Source organism: Oryzias latipes, chromosome 4 (assembly GCF_053564925.1).
Source record: "Oryzias latipes strain Hd-rR chromosome 4, Olatipes_Hd-rR_3.1".
Classification (NCBI taxonomy): domain Eukaryota; kingdom Metazoa; phylum Chordata; class Actinopteri; order Beloniformes; family Adrianichthyidae; genus Oryzias; species Oryzias latipes.
In genome coordinates this window covers 15,241,441-15,259,742 of record NC_136240.1, presented here as the reverse complement: position 1 = coordinate 15,259,742, position 18,302 = coordinate 15,241,441, and the positions used below count along the sequence as shown (strand labels likewise).

The 18,302-nt window shown below is 43.3% G+C and overlaps 1 protein-coding gene and 1 long non-coding RNA gene across 2 annotated transcripts; both read left to right on the top strand.

Annotated features, from left to right (window-relative positions):
- Positions 1-6,788: 6,788 nt before the first annotated feature.
- On the top strand, positions 6,789-9,460 carry LOC144992035 (uncharacterized). The gene is made up of 3 exons (XR_013655765.1): positions 6,789-6,929; positions 7,002-7,102; positions 9,318-9,460. It is a non-coding gene; the product is annotated as an uncharacterized LOC144992035 (long non-coding RNA).
- Positions 9,461-11,739: 2,279 nt separating this feature from the next.
- On the top strand, positions 11,740-12,882 carry her6 (hairy-related 6). The gene is given in 4 exon segments (NM_001104843.1): positions 11,740-11,847; positions 11,956-12,051; positions 12,142-12,229; positions 12,341-12,882. Coding segments are annotated over 4 exon segments (834 nt in total).
- Positions 12,883-18,302: the final 5,420 nt, after the last annotated feature.

The following is an 18,302-nucleotide window of genomic DNA, read 5'->3' as shown; positions in this document are numbered from 1 at the left end:
ACGTACACACACACACAGAGGCGTAAATGCACGACGCCCTGTGAGTGTGGCACAGGCAAGAAGATCACACACTCTGTGTCGTAGCCGCTAAGATCAAGCTATGCAGAGCTTTCTGTAATCCCCCTGGTACAACATTAATGATAAACTAGTGCTTTGTGCCCTACACACCAGCTGCGACTTTCTCAGGACAATTAAAGTTCCTCAGAAGAAGAAGGAGAATAAAGTAGAAAAGAGGGAAGTAGAGTCAGAGGATTTGACTGAGAATACATCTAAGAGTGCTAAAATGATTTAGTGAGGAGAGGGTTGGAGTTTGGGGTAAGACGAACAAAATGCACACAAAAACTCAAGTTGAAAAAAGGATAAGTCACAGGTGCTGGAGCCTTTATATTGTTTGGTAAGTGAGGCTTTTAGCATAAGCCATGCAGCTGAAGATTTAACAGCACAAGGTCTGGGTGGGCAAATGCCTGTGTCGGGGCTGAAGGCAGATTAGCTGCCATCTCCAAGGAGTAATTTGACAACCTGTGGGAAACATGACTGTGTTGTGATTCCACACCATAGTAATTTAAGGGGGGATATATACATACATATATATATACATATCTCTATATATATATATGTATATACATATATGTGTATGTTTCAAATGCTTGTTTTTCTTTATACATGTATTTGATCTTATTTATCTTTATATGTAAAAATGCTGAAATACTCTTCAGGGTTTGCGATAACCACTTGAATATTTTAGTGGCGTTGGCTAAATCCTGTTTGACATGCTTTTTATTTCCTGCCAAGCTTGACTTACTCTGCTGAAAGCACCTGTGATGCATTGTTTGCCTTCAACAGGTGTGGGGGGGAAAGCATGAAAGTATACTGCTGTGACGTGGCAAACTGTGTCCCTGCCCCGTGCCTTCTGCCTCAATACAACCACATTCTGAAGCTTACAAAGCTAAATAAAAAGAAAAAGGAAAATCCAGTTGCTCCAGATCTGTTGGCGGCATGAATACTGAACTGCAAAACAAGTGAAGGGAGGAGAGTTTATCAGATCAGTCGGAAAAGAGGTTCATTTGGCTGAGGGCTTTTCAAATGGATCTGATAGGCTGTTCATAAATCCTTCTGAGGAACCTTGCTCCAGGATGCGAACCTCCTCAGCAACGTCATTCCTATGGACCCTTGACCCAGACTAACAAGCTGCACCACTCCAAGCCTTGATCTCTTTAGCATATTTGATTGAGCTGTTTATTTTAATGATTTTGTTTAGAATCTCCTTTAACATTATTCGTAAATCTAGTCTACTAACTTTAGGCAAGGATTTTTAATTTGTTTCAGCTGAAAGCTTTACACTTAGTCTTCAAACGCTCGTTTACAGTTGCTGAAAGTATTTTTAAGTGTTTACACCGTGGTACATGCAGACATAAACTACACTTGTTCACAAGCCATCACTCGGTTCATGGATGGATAATCAGTCAAGGTGAGTCGGTACAGATGAGGGTTAGATGGGGATGCTGGAGAGATTTCTGGAATGTATATACCTTCTGCATTTTGCCCAATCTGCCACAGGCAGAAAAGCTGCACAACCACAAATGAGAAAATCTTATTACTTGGTCAAGCAGAGCAAGGACAAGCGGTGCCTCTGTCCATGGAAATATTGAAAAAAAGGCCTTGAAAAGAAAAAACAAATCTTGGCTGCTTTTGTTTACATAGGCTAGATATGGTGCCGAAGTGGCAGTTTTTTTGCCACAAACAGAAGGTTAATAGTCATTAATTGACATGTGTCCCCAACATCATCTGCAAGCACGGCTTTAAGGAATGCCTTTTAAGTGGGTTTAGTCTTTATACTCCACTATATGGGTTTCTTTGTTCTGAACAGTTCAATTAAGTATTTTGATTATGCTCTCGTCATCATCAGAAATTGAGGCAATTGTAACTTTATAACATGAGCTCTGCAAAATGATTTTATTGCATTACTCTCATTTTTAATCTATATCTATTGTGTAAGGGATAATTCCTGACAAAATGTCAGTTATCAGAAATTAAAAGACAAAGCAAAGGCTATTGTTTCTGCAAAGTCTGTTTATTTATGAAAATGGGCCCCTTGAGGGGCATTATAATCCCACTTATATCATGGTCAATTACATAAGAAATGGATATTAAATCACAAGAAGGGGACTATTTCATACACGGTGCAACGCGTTGTCATGGTAACGGCTACAAAGCCTGCACCAACCTCACTTTGCTGCAGCAGAGGAAAGTTTTATATATTCGAAACATCATAAGTTGTATAAAGTATCACTTCAGATGGAAAGTGAGCCTTTTAACGCTTGTTTTTGTCCAGATGATGAAGGAAAAGTTTGTTTCAAAGAAACAATCCAAAATCCTCATGTCTCATCCCATCCTTCTTCTCTTTTGCTCCATCCCAGTCTTTGCAATGATAAGAATTCCAAAAAAGGTAAAGGAAACTATAAAATCACTCATGTCTCTGCTGTCTTGCTCTTGCGATAAAGTGTAGAATAAGGTATGTCAGCATATGTGTCGTTGGCCCTCTTAATAACAGGTTTGTGGTCAGTAGTTTTTGAAATGCTTAGAAAAGTGTTCCTGTTGTTTTTTGATGTGTTAAATTGGAGCATTCTAGACCTAATGTTTGTTTTGTTTCCTTATTGTTCAAAATTGAAATTGATCCCCCTGGGTGATGTAAAGCTTAAGGTTGGAAGTGTATTATAATAAAAAACTTAATAAAGCCACTTTTTAAATTGTATTTTGATCTTTTGCTGTGGCACAATGCCAAAAATGTAAATGAAAATACCTCAAAATGAGGCTTTGACAGCAATTATTAGGTTGGTCTGTGATATAATCAGATGAATCAATTTCAGGGCATAATTAATTAATCTCTCAAAAGAATTAATCGCAAGACAGTAGATACATATATGTAATTATGGCCTTTAGTGAGTTTGATTAGTTATGTTTCCTCAGTTTATGCCTTGTTCTGTTTCTGATTATGCCCCCCATCACAGTCACACCAGGCTTAAGTTGCTAGTCATCCACAGCTGTCCTTAGTTAAGTCATTCATTCCTCAGTATCTGGTTTTGTGCAGCTTTGTCAGGTGCTGTTCGTGCTCCGTTTTGTTTGTTTATATCATTTATATAGTCAGTTTTTTCAAGTTTTTCAGTTTCTCTCATTTTTTTAGAGTAAAGCCTGGGTGTAGGACCCAAAACGCGGAGCAAACATTTCAACTAAAGTTTCCATTTTTAAACTATCTACGGTAAATAACTTAAAGGAGCACAGCAGCAGGCAATTTAATCTCCATGATCTTTCCTAAACTTCTGTGGTCAGAGGTTACATGTGCAGACCTGAGTGGGTGGAGATGAGATACCGATCACTGAAATCAGTGTGAGGCTTAGATTCTGCAATGTACTAACTTAAACATAGAAGGGGGTGGACTGGATCATCTCTGAAAGTTGAGAGTGAACCTGAGTTGGGTGTGGCAGTGGGGGGTTGAAAGGGTGTTAATGCGGCTGAGGGCAGTACTTTGTTGGGATGGGTGTGCAGCAAGATGAAACCTGGAATGTGCCAGTGATGAGGTCATGTGTGCGTGTGTGTTTGTGTGTGTGGCCTCAGAGAGGATTCGGTTCACAGCCCCATGAGGCCCCCATCATTAATGATGTCATGGGAAACATCTTAGCTGTTTGTAAACTGTCTCCATTTCCTTGTAGAAATCTGCAAGCCACGTGACGGACTAAAGTTTGAACTCCTGAATAAAAACACGTCTCGTCTGTGGGGAATCTCTGAGAAGCAGGGGCTCTCCTGCTCAGACAAGACGTAAATCATTACATTCCCTTTGATGTTCGTCCGTTTCTTCCTTGGTCTGCGTCTCCCTCCTGTCTTCATCACTTATCATTTCCCATGACTGTAAACATTGTGAAGTGATCCCTGCTGCTGTCCTGCAGGAGCACTGGCCCCCTCTCTGTGCGCTGCTTTGAAACGTAGATGAACTTGGAGGAGCTGGTAAAATGAAAGAAGCGGGCTAACACCATGGGATAAACACATTCCTTTGCAACCTGACCTGCTACCGCTGTTGGCTGGTGGTGCGGTGGAGCAGGGAGGCTTCAGGCAGATGCTTTGTTGCCTCTAAGCAAGATTGGGGGTGGTGTCTGAATATCCCTGGGGTCCCTTAGATCTCACATGCAGCAAGCAGCACTTGACCTTTCCAGCGCTAAAGGAATATGACAGCCGTGAAGCTGACGGAGAAAATGGGGAGAGTGGCAGAGGGGGAGAAGGGAGCAAGAGACAAAGCTGCACTAAGTGCCGGCTGCCACCGAAACAGTTAGTTTGCAATCAATGTCAGTCATCCCTCCTGTCGGGACAGTTTGATTTTCACTTTTCAAATGAGGCGTTTATTTTTGGCCTGATAACAGGCCTGGCTAAATTGAAATTGGCAGCTCAGCAATTTACAGATAATAGTCGGCTACGCAGGAGATCATGTGAACAGCCCTTTCTTTCGCTTTGCACGAGGCCCCCCCACCATCTTTCTCCTGTCGAGGATGAGAAAGGAGGAAATGAGGGAGGGAGAAAGAGAGAAAAGGGGCTAATCTTAGCAATAATCAGAGGAGGCTGAGAAGGCAAAAAAATAGAAGAAATGTAAAGATGAAGGAAGAGAGAAAAGAGGGTGTGGGAGGAAAAAATGGAGCAGCGTGTTGGTGATCATTGTGGGTGGGGGGTGGCATTGAGGAGGGGTTAGGGTGTACAGGAGAGGTGAGGATAGAAAGAGAAAAGGAGGGAATTCCTTTAATGTTCCTGGCAGCCGACCAGCTGAGGTCTCAAGGTTATCCTGGCTTTGCAAACTCCCACGGGAAAGGTGCAGTGCTGAGGGCCGAGGAGGGGGGGCTAGAGGTGAAACAGAGGAGGGAGAGAAAGCTGGCCTTTCTCCCCCCAGAATGAGAGCTAATGCTCAGGGGGAGAGTATTCCTCGGGCCGTCTCGTCTGATAAGGTTGGCCTTGGCCCAGGTAGGAAACGAAAAATGGCTCCTAGGCCTCTCAAGGCATCTTAGCAGCACAGCGGTGAAAACTTTGCAATTCACAATCCAACTCTCGCCATTAAATCCTCATTAAACTAATAACGATGTATTCCCTGCTGAGTTCTTGCAAAAACTCTTTCTGCAAACAATGAGATGTAGCTTTTTCGACAGTTTGAAGGGTAAGCTAATGACACTTTAGAAAAGATGCTGACAACCGCTCTGAACAACACAAATTAATTGTTTCAATGAATTTTTTTGTATTTTTGTTTTTAGTGAAACTTCTTTTGCATTTATCGTAATTCATTCCAGCAAAATCTTAACTTTGAATCCCTAAATTGTTTTTTTCCCATCAATATTTAGTAATCAGTTAAGATGAAATGTTTGATAATGTCAGTTTAGATTTCACCCCCTTCCTCACCCAGCACTGCCCCTAAGATTTTAAACTATTAGATGGGAAAGGCTGCTCCTTTAGCCATCAGAACTGCGTTTCCATTTTCTGCCAATGAATTTTTTAATCTTCACTTTATATAAACAGGGGTACACCCTAAATTCTAAAGACATAATAGGACAATGCTAAAAAATATCAACAAAACAACCAGATTTCCATTTGTGGATCTCTAAAGAATGATCTCTAAACACAATAACTCAATCTAATGGTTGATTAAGAATACAATTTATATTTTGATTCTAACTAAAATGAGATGACCAGCCCAGGATTAGAAGAGAAACTGATTTTTTCTGACATTGCAAAGCGTCCAAAAATGTCAAACAAAAAGTCAATTAAAAAAAGCATTACTTGAAAAACGTATACAAGCAATGGATGAGCACTAACACAGAGTATAACGCTATTAAACATGTGGTTTGAAAACCTTAAAATTAATGATTATTATTAATATATGATCTAATTGCATAAAATATATATCTGCAGCTTTGATTTTTTTTTTTTTTTTACATGTTTGTTTTGGATACAACTAATTTAATAAAGGACAAGGACTCTGGCATCACCCAGACTCCTCCTTTGAACTTCTGTTGACCTGCATATATTTATATATCATCCATCAATCCATTTTCCAAACACGCTTAATCTTCTTTGGCTGGTGGCGTGTGCTGGAGCCTATCCTAGCTACTGTTGGGCAAAAGCAAAGTTCACCCAGGACAATCACACAGAACCCCATTCCCACTTGGGGACAATTTAGAGTGAATATATATCAGTATGTTTAATTGTTTTTGTGGTGTTTGAATCTAATCTTCAGACATGACACTACAAGGCACCTAATGTCAAAAAATGGAAATTAAATCTCAAACATTCTAAACAAAAAAGCTGAATTGTTCAGATAATGTGTAAAACTGAAGAGGAATTTTGCACTGCTTGATCCTTGAAAACACAAAAATTTCAAAAATGTAACTGTGAAAATATTCCTCATGTGGCCCAAATCTGGCAACATCTTTGGTCTCCCTTTTCTCTCAACAGTGTGAGCTCTGTGCAGAAGCATGGCCATAGTCAGAGCATCCAGTAAACGCTGGCTCATTTGCATGAATGGCTCTCACCCCCACTCACATCACTCAAAAGCAACAGAAGCAGTATTCCCAGATTGCTCCAGCCTCCGGCGCACTAACTAGAGACTCAGGCCAACACGCTGGTCCTCTCCCTAACTGCTTCCTCTCCACTGCTGCTGGCTTTGACTCACCATGACCTCTCACCCTCGACGCTACACTGCCTCCTCCACACATGCAAATAGCACTGGTCTGGTCCAGGAGGCATTGGGAAAAAAAAAGACGGAGGAAAGGAAGAGAGAGAATGACGTGGATGGATGGAAGCTTGGGAGCTGGTGGTGGTGGGGCTGAGTGAGGGGGAGGCTGTACAATGAGCGGTGGAGACCCCTAAAGGAAGCATTTTGGTCTCTGAAGTGGAGGGAAGCGGTGAGTGCCGTCTGGGGAACCTCTGGTCTACAGACCAGCAATGAGGCCTTAAAACATCTCTCTCCGTTTCAGCCAGCCCAATCGGACCCCAGCGCCCGTGTCTGCGAGGCTTACAGTGACCCATGCTGATCTCTCTGTGTGTGTATGCCTGTTTGTATGGGGAAACGGAAGGTGTGAGTACATTTGCTGTACTTATTGTTTTCCTTGCTCCCAGGCTGCTCCAGGCTCCTCAGTATGTGTGTGCGAGGGGAACCAAACGATGTGTGCGGTTGTATTTGGAATGCCTCCAAAAAGCCCTCATCCCCTCTTCTCACTGTTTTCTCTGCTCGAAGGATCTGTCAGTTCTCCTTCTCTCTCTTTGTCCTTACTTTGATCCTGCTCTCCAAGCCTTGGCTGGCCTCGCTAACAGCAGCTGAGCACAGGTCCTACTCCACTCCCACAAACGGCACACATCAGTGCTTCAGACCATGCACATGAACACACACACACCCACACACACATAGTCTCCTTTGCTGTTTCATTTTACTCACTCACACACACTAGAATCAGTAATAGCAGACTCTGCTATCATATTCTGTAAGTTTTAGAGCTAATCGCTTTCACACGGCTCTCTGTAAACTGTAACCCTGCGTTCACACTGCAAGCAGTTGGGTGATGGGTTACTGCAGTATGGCTCCTTGTAGGTGGTGTTTAAGCCTTTAAATGAACTATACGATTATTACTAGGAACTCTGAGGTTTGTTTCTTTCTTTCTTTCAACAAAGGGAAAGCTTGTAAGTTGTAATTGAATTTCTTAGCATGTCACTACATTTTAAGCCTTAAAAGCCAGATGAATTAATTTAAAATACAATGGGAGTTTAAAATATTCTGAATTTTGAGGATTTTTATGATATATATTTTTAACATCTGATCTTTATAGTCCACAACTAAGAATAAAAATGTGCTGCAGGAAATGTAACTCTTAATCCAGTTTCTTTTATCTTTTAGCTTTGTATTGCTAAAGTCCCAGTCCGATCATCTTTTGATCTGTTGTAAAAGTGTTCCCAGTGGTCTTTTGGTTATGATTATGCCGTTTTCAGCAAAAATAAAAAAAAAAGTGCCATTTTCTAGGATTTAGTTTCTTCGGAACGGAAGGAGTTCATTAAAAATTTGCCTGTGAGTTAAGGGCTGGACTGTTGGGGTGGAATAAGCCTGCCTCCATTTTCCATCATTCATCTTTTTACACAGTTTACTGCTAGCTTACAGTCCTTCACAACCCCAACATAACATTACCAATGGAACAAAAATGGCAGCAAATATTGGAGCTACCCAGCTGTACAGTTTTGAAATGGATGCCAGGGAGCAGGGAGCTTGTAGCCTACCGACTGTCGCACCTACGTCCCTTCTAGACATGTTTTCCAAAGGCGTTTTTTGTTTGCTCGTGATTCACAACAATTTGAATAAAGAAGTACTCAGAAACACAATTTTAAGCTTATTGTTATTTTTACAATTCATCCGTAAGAAAAATGCTACGAGAACATGTTAAAAAAACACACACACTATTTTAATCGGAGTGGGTCTTTAACACTCTCTTGTAGTAATCAAAAGTGTGTGGAATGCAATTATGTAATTGTCATTAGCTGTTAGGTAAACTTATGATTGTCACCAAGAAAAAAAAGTTCAAATGTCATAATCTCATCAGAAAAAGAACCAAAGGGGAGATTGAAGGATTTCTGGAGTGTTTTCAATTTTCTTAATCAGTGTTGACTCGTCACTGTAGATGGGTCATTTGCAGCTTTGCAACCTCTTTCAACAGTGATGTCATGAAAGTGCTGCCCTCAGTTTAGTAATGGTATCTACGGGAAACATCCAGGACAGAGGTCATACAGCAATGCAATGTTGGACGTTGAAGTTACTCTGCTTTTCAACTGAACACAATCAGTGTTGCCACTCTTGGTTCACCAGCAGCACTTCCTGGTATCCACCAATGGGGTTAAAGGCAGAGGGAATTGGGTGATGGCATGCCACACTTTTTTTTTTATCTCATCTTCACAAATGCACATAGTCACACTTTAGCCCCACTATCTCTTTCACTGATTGCATTGTTGCAGTGCATGGCGGTGCATTAACAAGAGGCCAATAAAGATATGAGGGGTGGGAAAGAAGCAGAGGAATGAAAAAAAAGAGGAAGCGGGAGATAAGAGTAGTAGAGGAGGAAGGGTAATATAATAGGGTTAATAAGGATAAGAAAAAGAGTAAGAAAAAAAAGCAATTGTTGTGAATTAGCATGTTGGTCCTACACTGCTGCCCTTACAGCTGCCAGATTGTGTTTTGCATCAAACTCTATCTTTCATGTGATCAAAAGCTTGAACAAAAGACAGCAGAGTTCAGCTTCGGTCGTTTCCCACAGATTTCTCTGGGACACCCATCAGGAAAACTCCCGGGACCTGCCCAGGTGCACCCAACAAGACTCGCAAGGAAAAGGACAGAGCACCCTGACTCAGTTCACTGCTGGAGACCTCTTGCAACATGAGCGTGAGAAAGTCATTCAGGCGAAAAGAGTTTCAAAACCTGCACTCTGTCTACAGACCATCAATGGGCTTGTTTGGGAACTCTGTCAGTGCCATTGTGTGGGACTAAATGACTCAGGTGTGCAGTCCACAACAAAAGGGAATGTTTGTGATGTGTGGGACAGAGAGGCTCATGCATGGAGTCTGCCAAAATTGGCATTTATGCACAAGACTGGTGGACTCAGTGATGTTTCTGCCTTCATCTGGCTGAAATACAGCAGATTAAAGCACATCCAGATTCCTTTTGAAACTTGAGGCTGAAACATGAAATCAGCATGTTTAATCATAGCTATGGCGGTCAAGTCAACCTTCATACAGAAAATTTTGATGGATCTTTTTAGCATAGAAGTAATCTCAGTTTGAAGATGACCCTGAATCATCTTTTCCTTAAGTTTACTGCAGGCTTCAAAGCCCCTCACAGTACTCTTCAAACACATTTGTTCAACCCAATTATTGGATATTCATGTTGGCATATATTTTTAGGATACTTTTTGAAGCAATACACATTTTTGGGGTTATATTTTTGCGGTTATATTGGTTTCATTTTAAATCTATTTGTTGTTGTATTTTTCCGGAGTTGAAATAACACAGAAAAATGTTGGAAGTTGGATTAAAAGTAGCCCATCTTGAGTTGTTTTTAACTATAGAGGTTGTAGTGCGCAGCAGTGTTGTCTATCACTGTTAAATCTTGCAGGCAACCGCTTGGCGACGCCCCGCAGATCCAGGCGGCAAGCCGGCGAGCAGAGCGCCTTCCCCCGGTCGCCTGCGCGCCACGTGTCGCGGTCTTTCCAGCAGCTGGAGGTGCGCGAGCGCACAGAGCCGCGCGCAGAACGTCAATGTGTGACTGTTGCTGTGTCACTGATAACTTCACTTGACTGGTCTGCAACATCAACAACAAAAAGCCCAGACAGTGCCTCCTATTGTTCCACTTTTATTCCCAGGGAAGCTGGTTAAAACATTCACAAATCCCCTGAACTCATGGTTACACTTTATTGTGTTGGATTGCACAACTTTAGGAACACAAAGCTGCTGCTCGTCAATAAACCTTCAGAAGGCAATTGTCGGAGTTATTTCACTCACTTTTGCCCGTCTGCTCTTACGTCTATCTAACAATAAAGATAAGGAAATGAAATTATGACCTGATATCTTCAAAAGCCTTGAACGCCGTGGGGCGGCTACAGGCGGGAAGGGGGAGGAAAGGGGGGGGGCGGCGGCGGCAGCGGTGTGATCGTGTGAGCTCTCCAGGCTCAGAAATATCTCTGCTCTGGCTCACATTCCGATAAGGGAGCCCGATCCAGCTCTCTCCGTAGGCGTGGTTTTCCCAGGCTTTTAAAACAGCAGCTGCTATTTACCTTCCCCTCTAATGTAAACCACTGCCGCCGCCACATGCCCTCCCCTGGCCCGGCGGCCCCCCGGCAGCCCGGCGGCCAAACCTCCAACCACCGCGCTCATAAAACATCCTGGCACGTGCTCCACATTCGCAACACGGACAGATGATTAAGTGGCAAACTTTTGTCAGTGAAATGTTTCTGCAGAGAAATGATGATCCCGTGTCTCTGCGTGCGTGTTCACCCCCTCATGTGCTCCCCTCGTGGGCTTTTGGAGATGTTTTCTTTACTAAATTGATTATAACCGCAGCCTAAAGCCAGGATAAGAGCCCTATTTTCTTCCCCTAAAAAAAACGCGCACCACTTTTCATGTTTAAAAACATAAAGTTATTAGTCATTTTAATGTGTCTAAACACAAAGATGTTTCTCTTGTTATCACAAGCCTTGCAGACTAAAAGTCATGCCCAGTCAGCGGCTCCACTGTTAATATGGAAACGGCGCGATGATTGAAGACTGAAGGCAGTTTCCTCGGCTGCGCCCTGAACTCGGGCCGTGCGCCATTGGCCGCCAGCTCCGGCAGCCAAACAACCAATGGGAGGGCGCCGACCACGAGCCGTCCTCTCTCGGGCCGCGTGTCCCTCGCCCTGATTGGTAGAAAGTTACTGTGGGAAAGAAAGTTTGGGAAGTTTCACACGAGCCGTTCGCGTGCAGGGTGAGATATAAATACATGCAACAAGAAGAGTCTATCAGACAGATCTGCTTCTGGTTGAGGCGCAGCCGCCGCGCGCATCGCTCTGACGGATACATACCTCAGGATTTTTATTTGTCCTTTTTTAATTCAAAGGAAAAAGGGACTTTTTGCCAGTTTGAGCGCATCAATTTACTCATTTCCTAAACCAGTGGATCCTAATTGTGGGATATTTCTAATAAGAAGATGCCTGCAGATATGATGGAAAAAAACTCATCCTCTCCGGTCGCTGCAACCCCGGCAAGCATGAACACAACTCCCGACAAACCCAAGACAGCCTCGGAGCACAGAAAGGTTGGTACATTTCATCAGAAATGCGCTCTCGTTCTTCTTCAGCTGGTGCGCATCGATCCAGAAATGTTCGGATCCGAATCATGACGTATATTATTTTGTTTTATTTAGTCCTCAAAGCCAATCATGGAAAAGAGAAGAAGAGCCAGGATCAACGAGAGCTTGGGTCAACTGAAAACACTCATCCTAGATGCTCTCAAAAAAGATGTAAGTGTTCCGGTTATCGGTCGATTTCAAAGCGTTTCTTGTCAGATAGTTGGCGCGTAATGCTGACCAGGTGTGTTTCCGTCGCTGCAGAGCTCCAGACACTCCAAGCTGGAGAAGGCGGACATCCTGGAGATGACGGTGAAGCATCTCCGGAACCTCCAGAGAGCTCAGATGACCGGTAGGTCTAATTTTACAATCCGATCTGTTGCTTAACGTAATCATCTGGACTAGAAAACACGACTCCAGACTCTACATGCCTGTGTTGACTCAGATGTTTGTCTCGCCGCAGCTGCTCTGAACACAGACCCTTCTGTTTTGGGGAAATATCGCGCCGGATTCAGTGAATGCATGAATGAAGTCACCCGCTTTCTGTCCACGTGCGAGGGGGTCAACACCGAAGTGAGGACGCGGCTCCTCGGCCACCTGGCCAACTGCATGACCCAGATCAACGCCATGAACTACCCCAGCCAGCATCAGCACCAGCATCCGCTCCCATCCACCGCGGGGCCAACGCACCCGTCCTTCAGCCAGCCCATGGTGCAGATCCCCAGCTCGTCCCCGCAGATCCTGCCCATGAACCCGGCGTCCTGTAAAGGCGGCTCCTCGCCGGCCGCACTGCCTTCGGACGCCACCAAAGTCTACGGGGGCTTCCAGATCGTGCCAGCCACAGATGGACAGTTTGCGTTCCTCATTCCCAACGCGGCGTTTGCGCCGAACGGCCCCGTTATCCCCGTGTACGCCAACAACGTCAGCACGCCGGTGTCTGTCCCGGCTGCCGTTTCCCCGGGAGCCCCGTCAGGAACCACTGATTCAGTGTGGAGACCGTGGTGAGAGGTGGAGGAGTGACTGAAAACATACTCTCTAGTTCAACATGTCATCATGATAGACTTTTCTTTTTTTTTTCTTGTAAAATGAAGAGTATGCACTATATTTGTACAGCTAACAAGGGACTAAAGTTCATATTGAAATGAGATTTGTATTGTGGAAGTTCGTTCACTGCATTTTTATAGGCTATATAAATATATATATTTGAGTTGTCTTTTCTACTGTGTGACGCCAAAGACATGTTTGATGCTGTCCTGTTCTTCGTTTTGGAAGACAAATAAATTTGTAAAAAAAAAAAAATGTTGAAAAGTCAGTTTTTTATCATATCAAATGGAACAGACTTTAAGTTCACTTCTTTGTCCATTACTCCAAGTTAAAGCTGAGATTTTAATGTGAAAGTACTGCTTTTGTGCATGGAAAAAGTTTCTGAAGTGTATTTTCCAGGACAAAACTTGAGTTAAAAATATGAAATCTTAGTTCGTGACATCAACCAAATTAAATATTTTTGACCATAAAACACATCTGTGGACAAAAATGTAAAATATTGTTACATTTGTGCATATAGGAGCTTAAAAAGTGGATTTTGGGGGGCGTTTCTGCACCAAGAATGTCCAAATGTTTTAGGGACATCTTCAGTCTTGTAGAAAAATAAGGTAGTGGAAATTGAGTAAAACTTGAAAAATCAAAAGCAAACTTAACAAAAGTTTTTGTTTCTTTATGCATAGATACCTTTTGACATCAGGAAACTTGTTTTATTGAAAGGTTCATTTTTTTTACTGTCAGACAAACATAATTTAAGTTAGACTGTCCTGGAGTGCCAGCAAACAAGCTCGGTGATGCCATTGGCTGCATAAATGAATGGGAACCAGAGGAACTGCATGTAATCAGTAACAGGAGGGAGATCATCTGTTGGCGGTGTTTCCCTCTGATTTCCAGCTGTTCAGTCTCTTGAAAAATGTTGGACTTTTAAGGGAGTCACTGGCGCCATCTAGCAGCAGACAAAAGAACTGCAACAATAGGGGTGTTGGAGGATCAATGTTGTTGATGAGTGGATGTTTTATAATCAGCGGGGGCTTTTTGACTTGTTTTGTGGTGTAAATATACCCAAAGGACAGTTTTGAAGTTTTATTTAAATGATTTTATTTTTGTAATCTCATTTGGATCATCATTAATTGATAACCGAGCTGCCACTGTGGCAACAATGCTGATCCTCTGCTGTGTGCCACAAAGAGAAGCCTTAGGATGTGTCTTTAATCAGAGCTTAGGGAGGTCCTTGGTGCTGGTTAGGGGCTTGACAGAAGAGGATACATGTTTAACACATTGCCACTGAGCCATGTGGTAGCGCTCTGCTCTGCCCAGGTGTGCATGCCCCCTCCAGCTATCTGAGTGTGGCCCTCCTTTGAAGGTGGTGTGTGCGTGGGGGGTGTGGGGGCACAGGTGTTTGCAATTATCAGTGTGCTAAGAGGCAAAAAGTGTGGATAAGTGCCATCATTTTGAATTTCCATCACACCTTTTTATAGGGGGGCCACGCATCACTGTTTGATTGAAACCATGTGTGCGCCTATGCCCGAATGCATGGATGTGATTCTGTGCGTGCGGGACGCGGCGTGTGGACACGAGGCACGGGGGAGGTAAAATGGATTAAGGGGGGGTAGATGTTTGAGGAAAGGTCTTCCATACAAGGTAGCAGTCAGCATCCCATCTCCGAACGAGCCCTACACGAGGCTCCCACAGCATTCCAGCTGCACCAATGCAGAGCTTCCTGCCCCTGGGGCCACAGCTGGACACAGGACGTCTGGGAAGGCACGTGTTGTGACCCGGACAACACCCAGCTGCTGAGCCGCCCTCCCAACACAACCAGACGTTTTCTGGTCTCTCACTCCTCCTGGGAGCAGCTTTACGAGCCTCCTTATTTTCCCCTTGCAGTGGCCGAGCTGTTGGAGTGACCGCACACATGTCACAACACGACTTGGGGGTTAGCCGCCAAGCCTGTCCATTAACTTTTCCCACACTCCGCATGCATGCAGGGAGCGCAAAGAGGAGGTGGGGGGATCCTATGCTTCCTCCTTGCCTCTGTAAGTGCTACCATATGGTCCACTCTCTTACTCTCCCTACTACAGTCATCCTGTGTTGCTCTGCCTCTCTCTCCCAGCCCATCACTGGGGCTGTCTTTGATTGCGGCCCAGACAAGCAAGAGCTTTATGATTTAAGTCCAGGGCTTGCTGTACCAAGCCCTGGACTTATTTTGAAGCCAAACTGTTCTCCCTCCCAGCCCTTTCTGCTCTCCCTCCACCCCCTTCCTCCTTTTGCAGTTGCAGGGGAAGGCTGTTTTCTGGCAGGAAATGAATAGCTCCCAGATGAGCGCAGGAACCTGAGAGGTCGTGAGAAAGAGGCGAACCCCCCTCCGCAGGCCCGGCTTGCTGCCAGCCGCCGGGGGAATGTGGGAGAGCGCCTCTCTGACACACGCATCAACCCCTCTGCCCTCTACCACACCGCCTGCCTGCCTGCCTGCCTGCCTCAGCGCTGGGCCTCAAGCCTGGAAATAGACTGACAAACAGGGCAACCGCCACCAAGCCAGGCTGAGCGACTTGTCAGCTATTGAGCCGGAGGGACAGGAACCTGTGGGAGGAGTTGGAAGAAATTGTTGCAGCTGGATCAGACTGCTTGTGAAGTTTGAATCGCAACACAAGCAAAGCACCACAATAGAAAATGAGATGTGTTGTTGAAGTTCACTTAGTTTTGTCTCATTCTGACACATTTGCACAGATTTTAGTCGGACAGACACGTGTGCACACTTGCTCACATGCGCTCCTCTCCCTGTCCCAGAGGCTCCCATTCATTCCACCACATTTACTCACTCAGACAGGTGTTCCGTGTCAAGAGAAAAGGGTTTCCCCCTTCGGATCTCCTTGTGCTGAACTAACATTTATTCTGTCTGAAGCTGACACTGCTTTGGTTGGATGTGGTTTGATGTTCTTTCACACCTGTCCGGGAGTATTTTAGGGTCTTTTTAAATCACATCTCTTCATCGCTGGGACATTTTTGAGATTAAGTAATTAAAGCCCGTTCTCTTAATAGCCTTGTAAAAACAAGTGCAAAGGTAAACATGCTCACTGACTCCTGATCATAGCAGCTTTTGAAAAGTGTTGATTAGATAAATCTTTACAAAATACCAATCTAATCAAATTAAGCTTCCTCTAGAAAATTTAATGGCAAAAAACGAACAGATTTTGCTTGGATTAAAACAAAACAGTAAAACAAAAATGCTTTAATGCTTTTTATATGCATATATACATAACTATCTCTCTCTCTCTGTAGGCAGGCAGGCAGGCAGATGAAAAGGAGTTCCATTTTGTTCAGAGTGGAATTTAGAAAGGTTAATCAATTCTTAGTAATCAATTATCAATATCTGAATTTGAACATTTAATTATGAACTGATGAATTGAATTGAAATGAATCAAAATCTTATTGATTCAGTTGTTTAGCAATGATTACCAAGTGTAATGTAATCACACATTTATGGTGGTTAAATTTTTTGTTTTTTATGTTTCTCAAAGCAAAGCAGCAAAAACAGGAAGTGCTCTAATAATGAAGGAAATTACCCGTATAGGCTAATTTACATTGTAAATGGAAGAAGTAGACTTAAAGTTCTACATTCCTATTTGCTTTTGCATTAGGATAATGATAGACTTTGTGGTGCTTGTTCTGGTTTAAAAGCAGTCAGACATTTCAAATTTATGTTAGGTTTTATTCAAAGGGGACCCAGTTGTAAGAGTTCTCAGTCAACCCTCTGTTCCTTTATTACTGCCTCACTCCTTACAGTTTTGGCCCCCTAGCAGCTTTACTGTACCAACTCAGTATACATCTTGCAGTGTTCCTCCATGCTTTCATTTCCCAGAGTCCCTGTCGTTCTTTCCCATACTCTGTCTTTGTCTCTAAAAACTCACTTTTAGCCATGCTCCTATGGTAACCCGTGGGCTCAGGAAACAGGACAAGCTGTGTGCCCACTTTCCTTGGCTCACCCTCCACGAAAACAAAGCCCCCACCAGAGGCTCCCACCACCAGCCCATTCAAATGTCAGCCACCTCGTTTGAAGTCACAGGCTGCCATGTAAATCCACGGTGTTTCTCACCAGCCCAGCTACTCAAATGCACACAGAACAAAAGCCTACAGCAAAGGTGGTCCTGAGATGCTGGAAGGGTGCTTCTTTTAATTTGCAGCCTTTAGACGGGTTTTCTTGAAGCCAGTCCACCTTTTTTTGTTTGTAAACATGCTTTTTATTTAGATTTTGGTGGATGGTTTGAGAACATTGTGACTTGAGGAGAGTAGGACATGGCAACCATACGCTGCTGTCAATTACATGTTGGCACATCCTGCAGCTCTGGGCGGCGACAGTGATGACCCCATCACACTGTGCCTTTGTGTGACCTATCCCGGGAACCAGGGGCAATTGAGTGGGAGGGACCCTCTCCCCCCTCAGAGACCATCACAACAAGCAAAAATATGAGGCAAACAAGTTCCCACCGAACTCGAGTCCAAACAAATGCCAACGGTGACAGTTTGGTTGGTTTTGATAATGCACAAAGACGCCCTTCATGAACACTTGAGCTTTGACTCATTTACCTTTCTAAGCCAAATATTCCAACTGTGGGATGACCCCCCCCCATATTTTCCCATAAAAGATAATCGGAGTCTAACATTCATCATCAATATTTCCATCTATCTTATTAGTCATTTTTGCAGTTGGTGATGCACAACTAAACTACTGAGTGACGAAAAATATAAACAATTGAGCGGCTTAAAACAACAGAAATGACTCAAACTGGATTTAGAAGGTATGAAAAGTCAGCGTTAGGGACACAACAAGCAAATTTGTTTGGATTGTTGTGTTGCTGGAGATTTATTATTCCTTTGTGTCAAACATTTTGTCCACAAGGGCTCTAACCAGCTTTGGTTAAAGACAAGCATTTATGTTTTTTTCTTAATTTTCTGAACATTTGTTTATGTTTGCTCACGTAGGTTGAGAAATGGGGTTTACTTGAACCTCTGTAGCACTTTGATTCCCATCATGCATAGATGTTCAGTAAATTATTACTAAAATGAGCATTAACCATTACTCTCCCACCACTGTGCTTTACATTCAAATGCTTAGCATCTTGTTGCTGGTTTTTAGGTCAGACTTCTTTTGGCCTAAAACAACTGTCAAAATATTTCTGACCTTGTTGAAAAAGTCTTGAAGTTAATTTTTAACACAAAGTTTTGTTGAATTTAAATATTGTTAATTTTAATATTTCCAGTCCAGTGAACTTGTTACCGTAATTGAAAGGTGGAGTAGTCTCACATATCAAATTCTTTTTAATGTTATAAAACTATACATATAAAACGTTTTTTGACACAAGTAGTGTAAGAAAGGATTGTGACTGTGA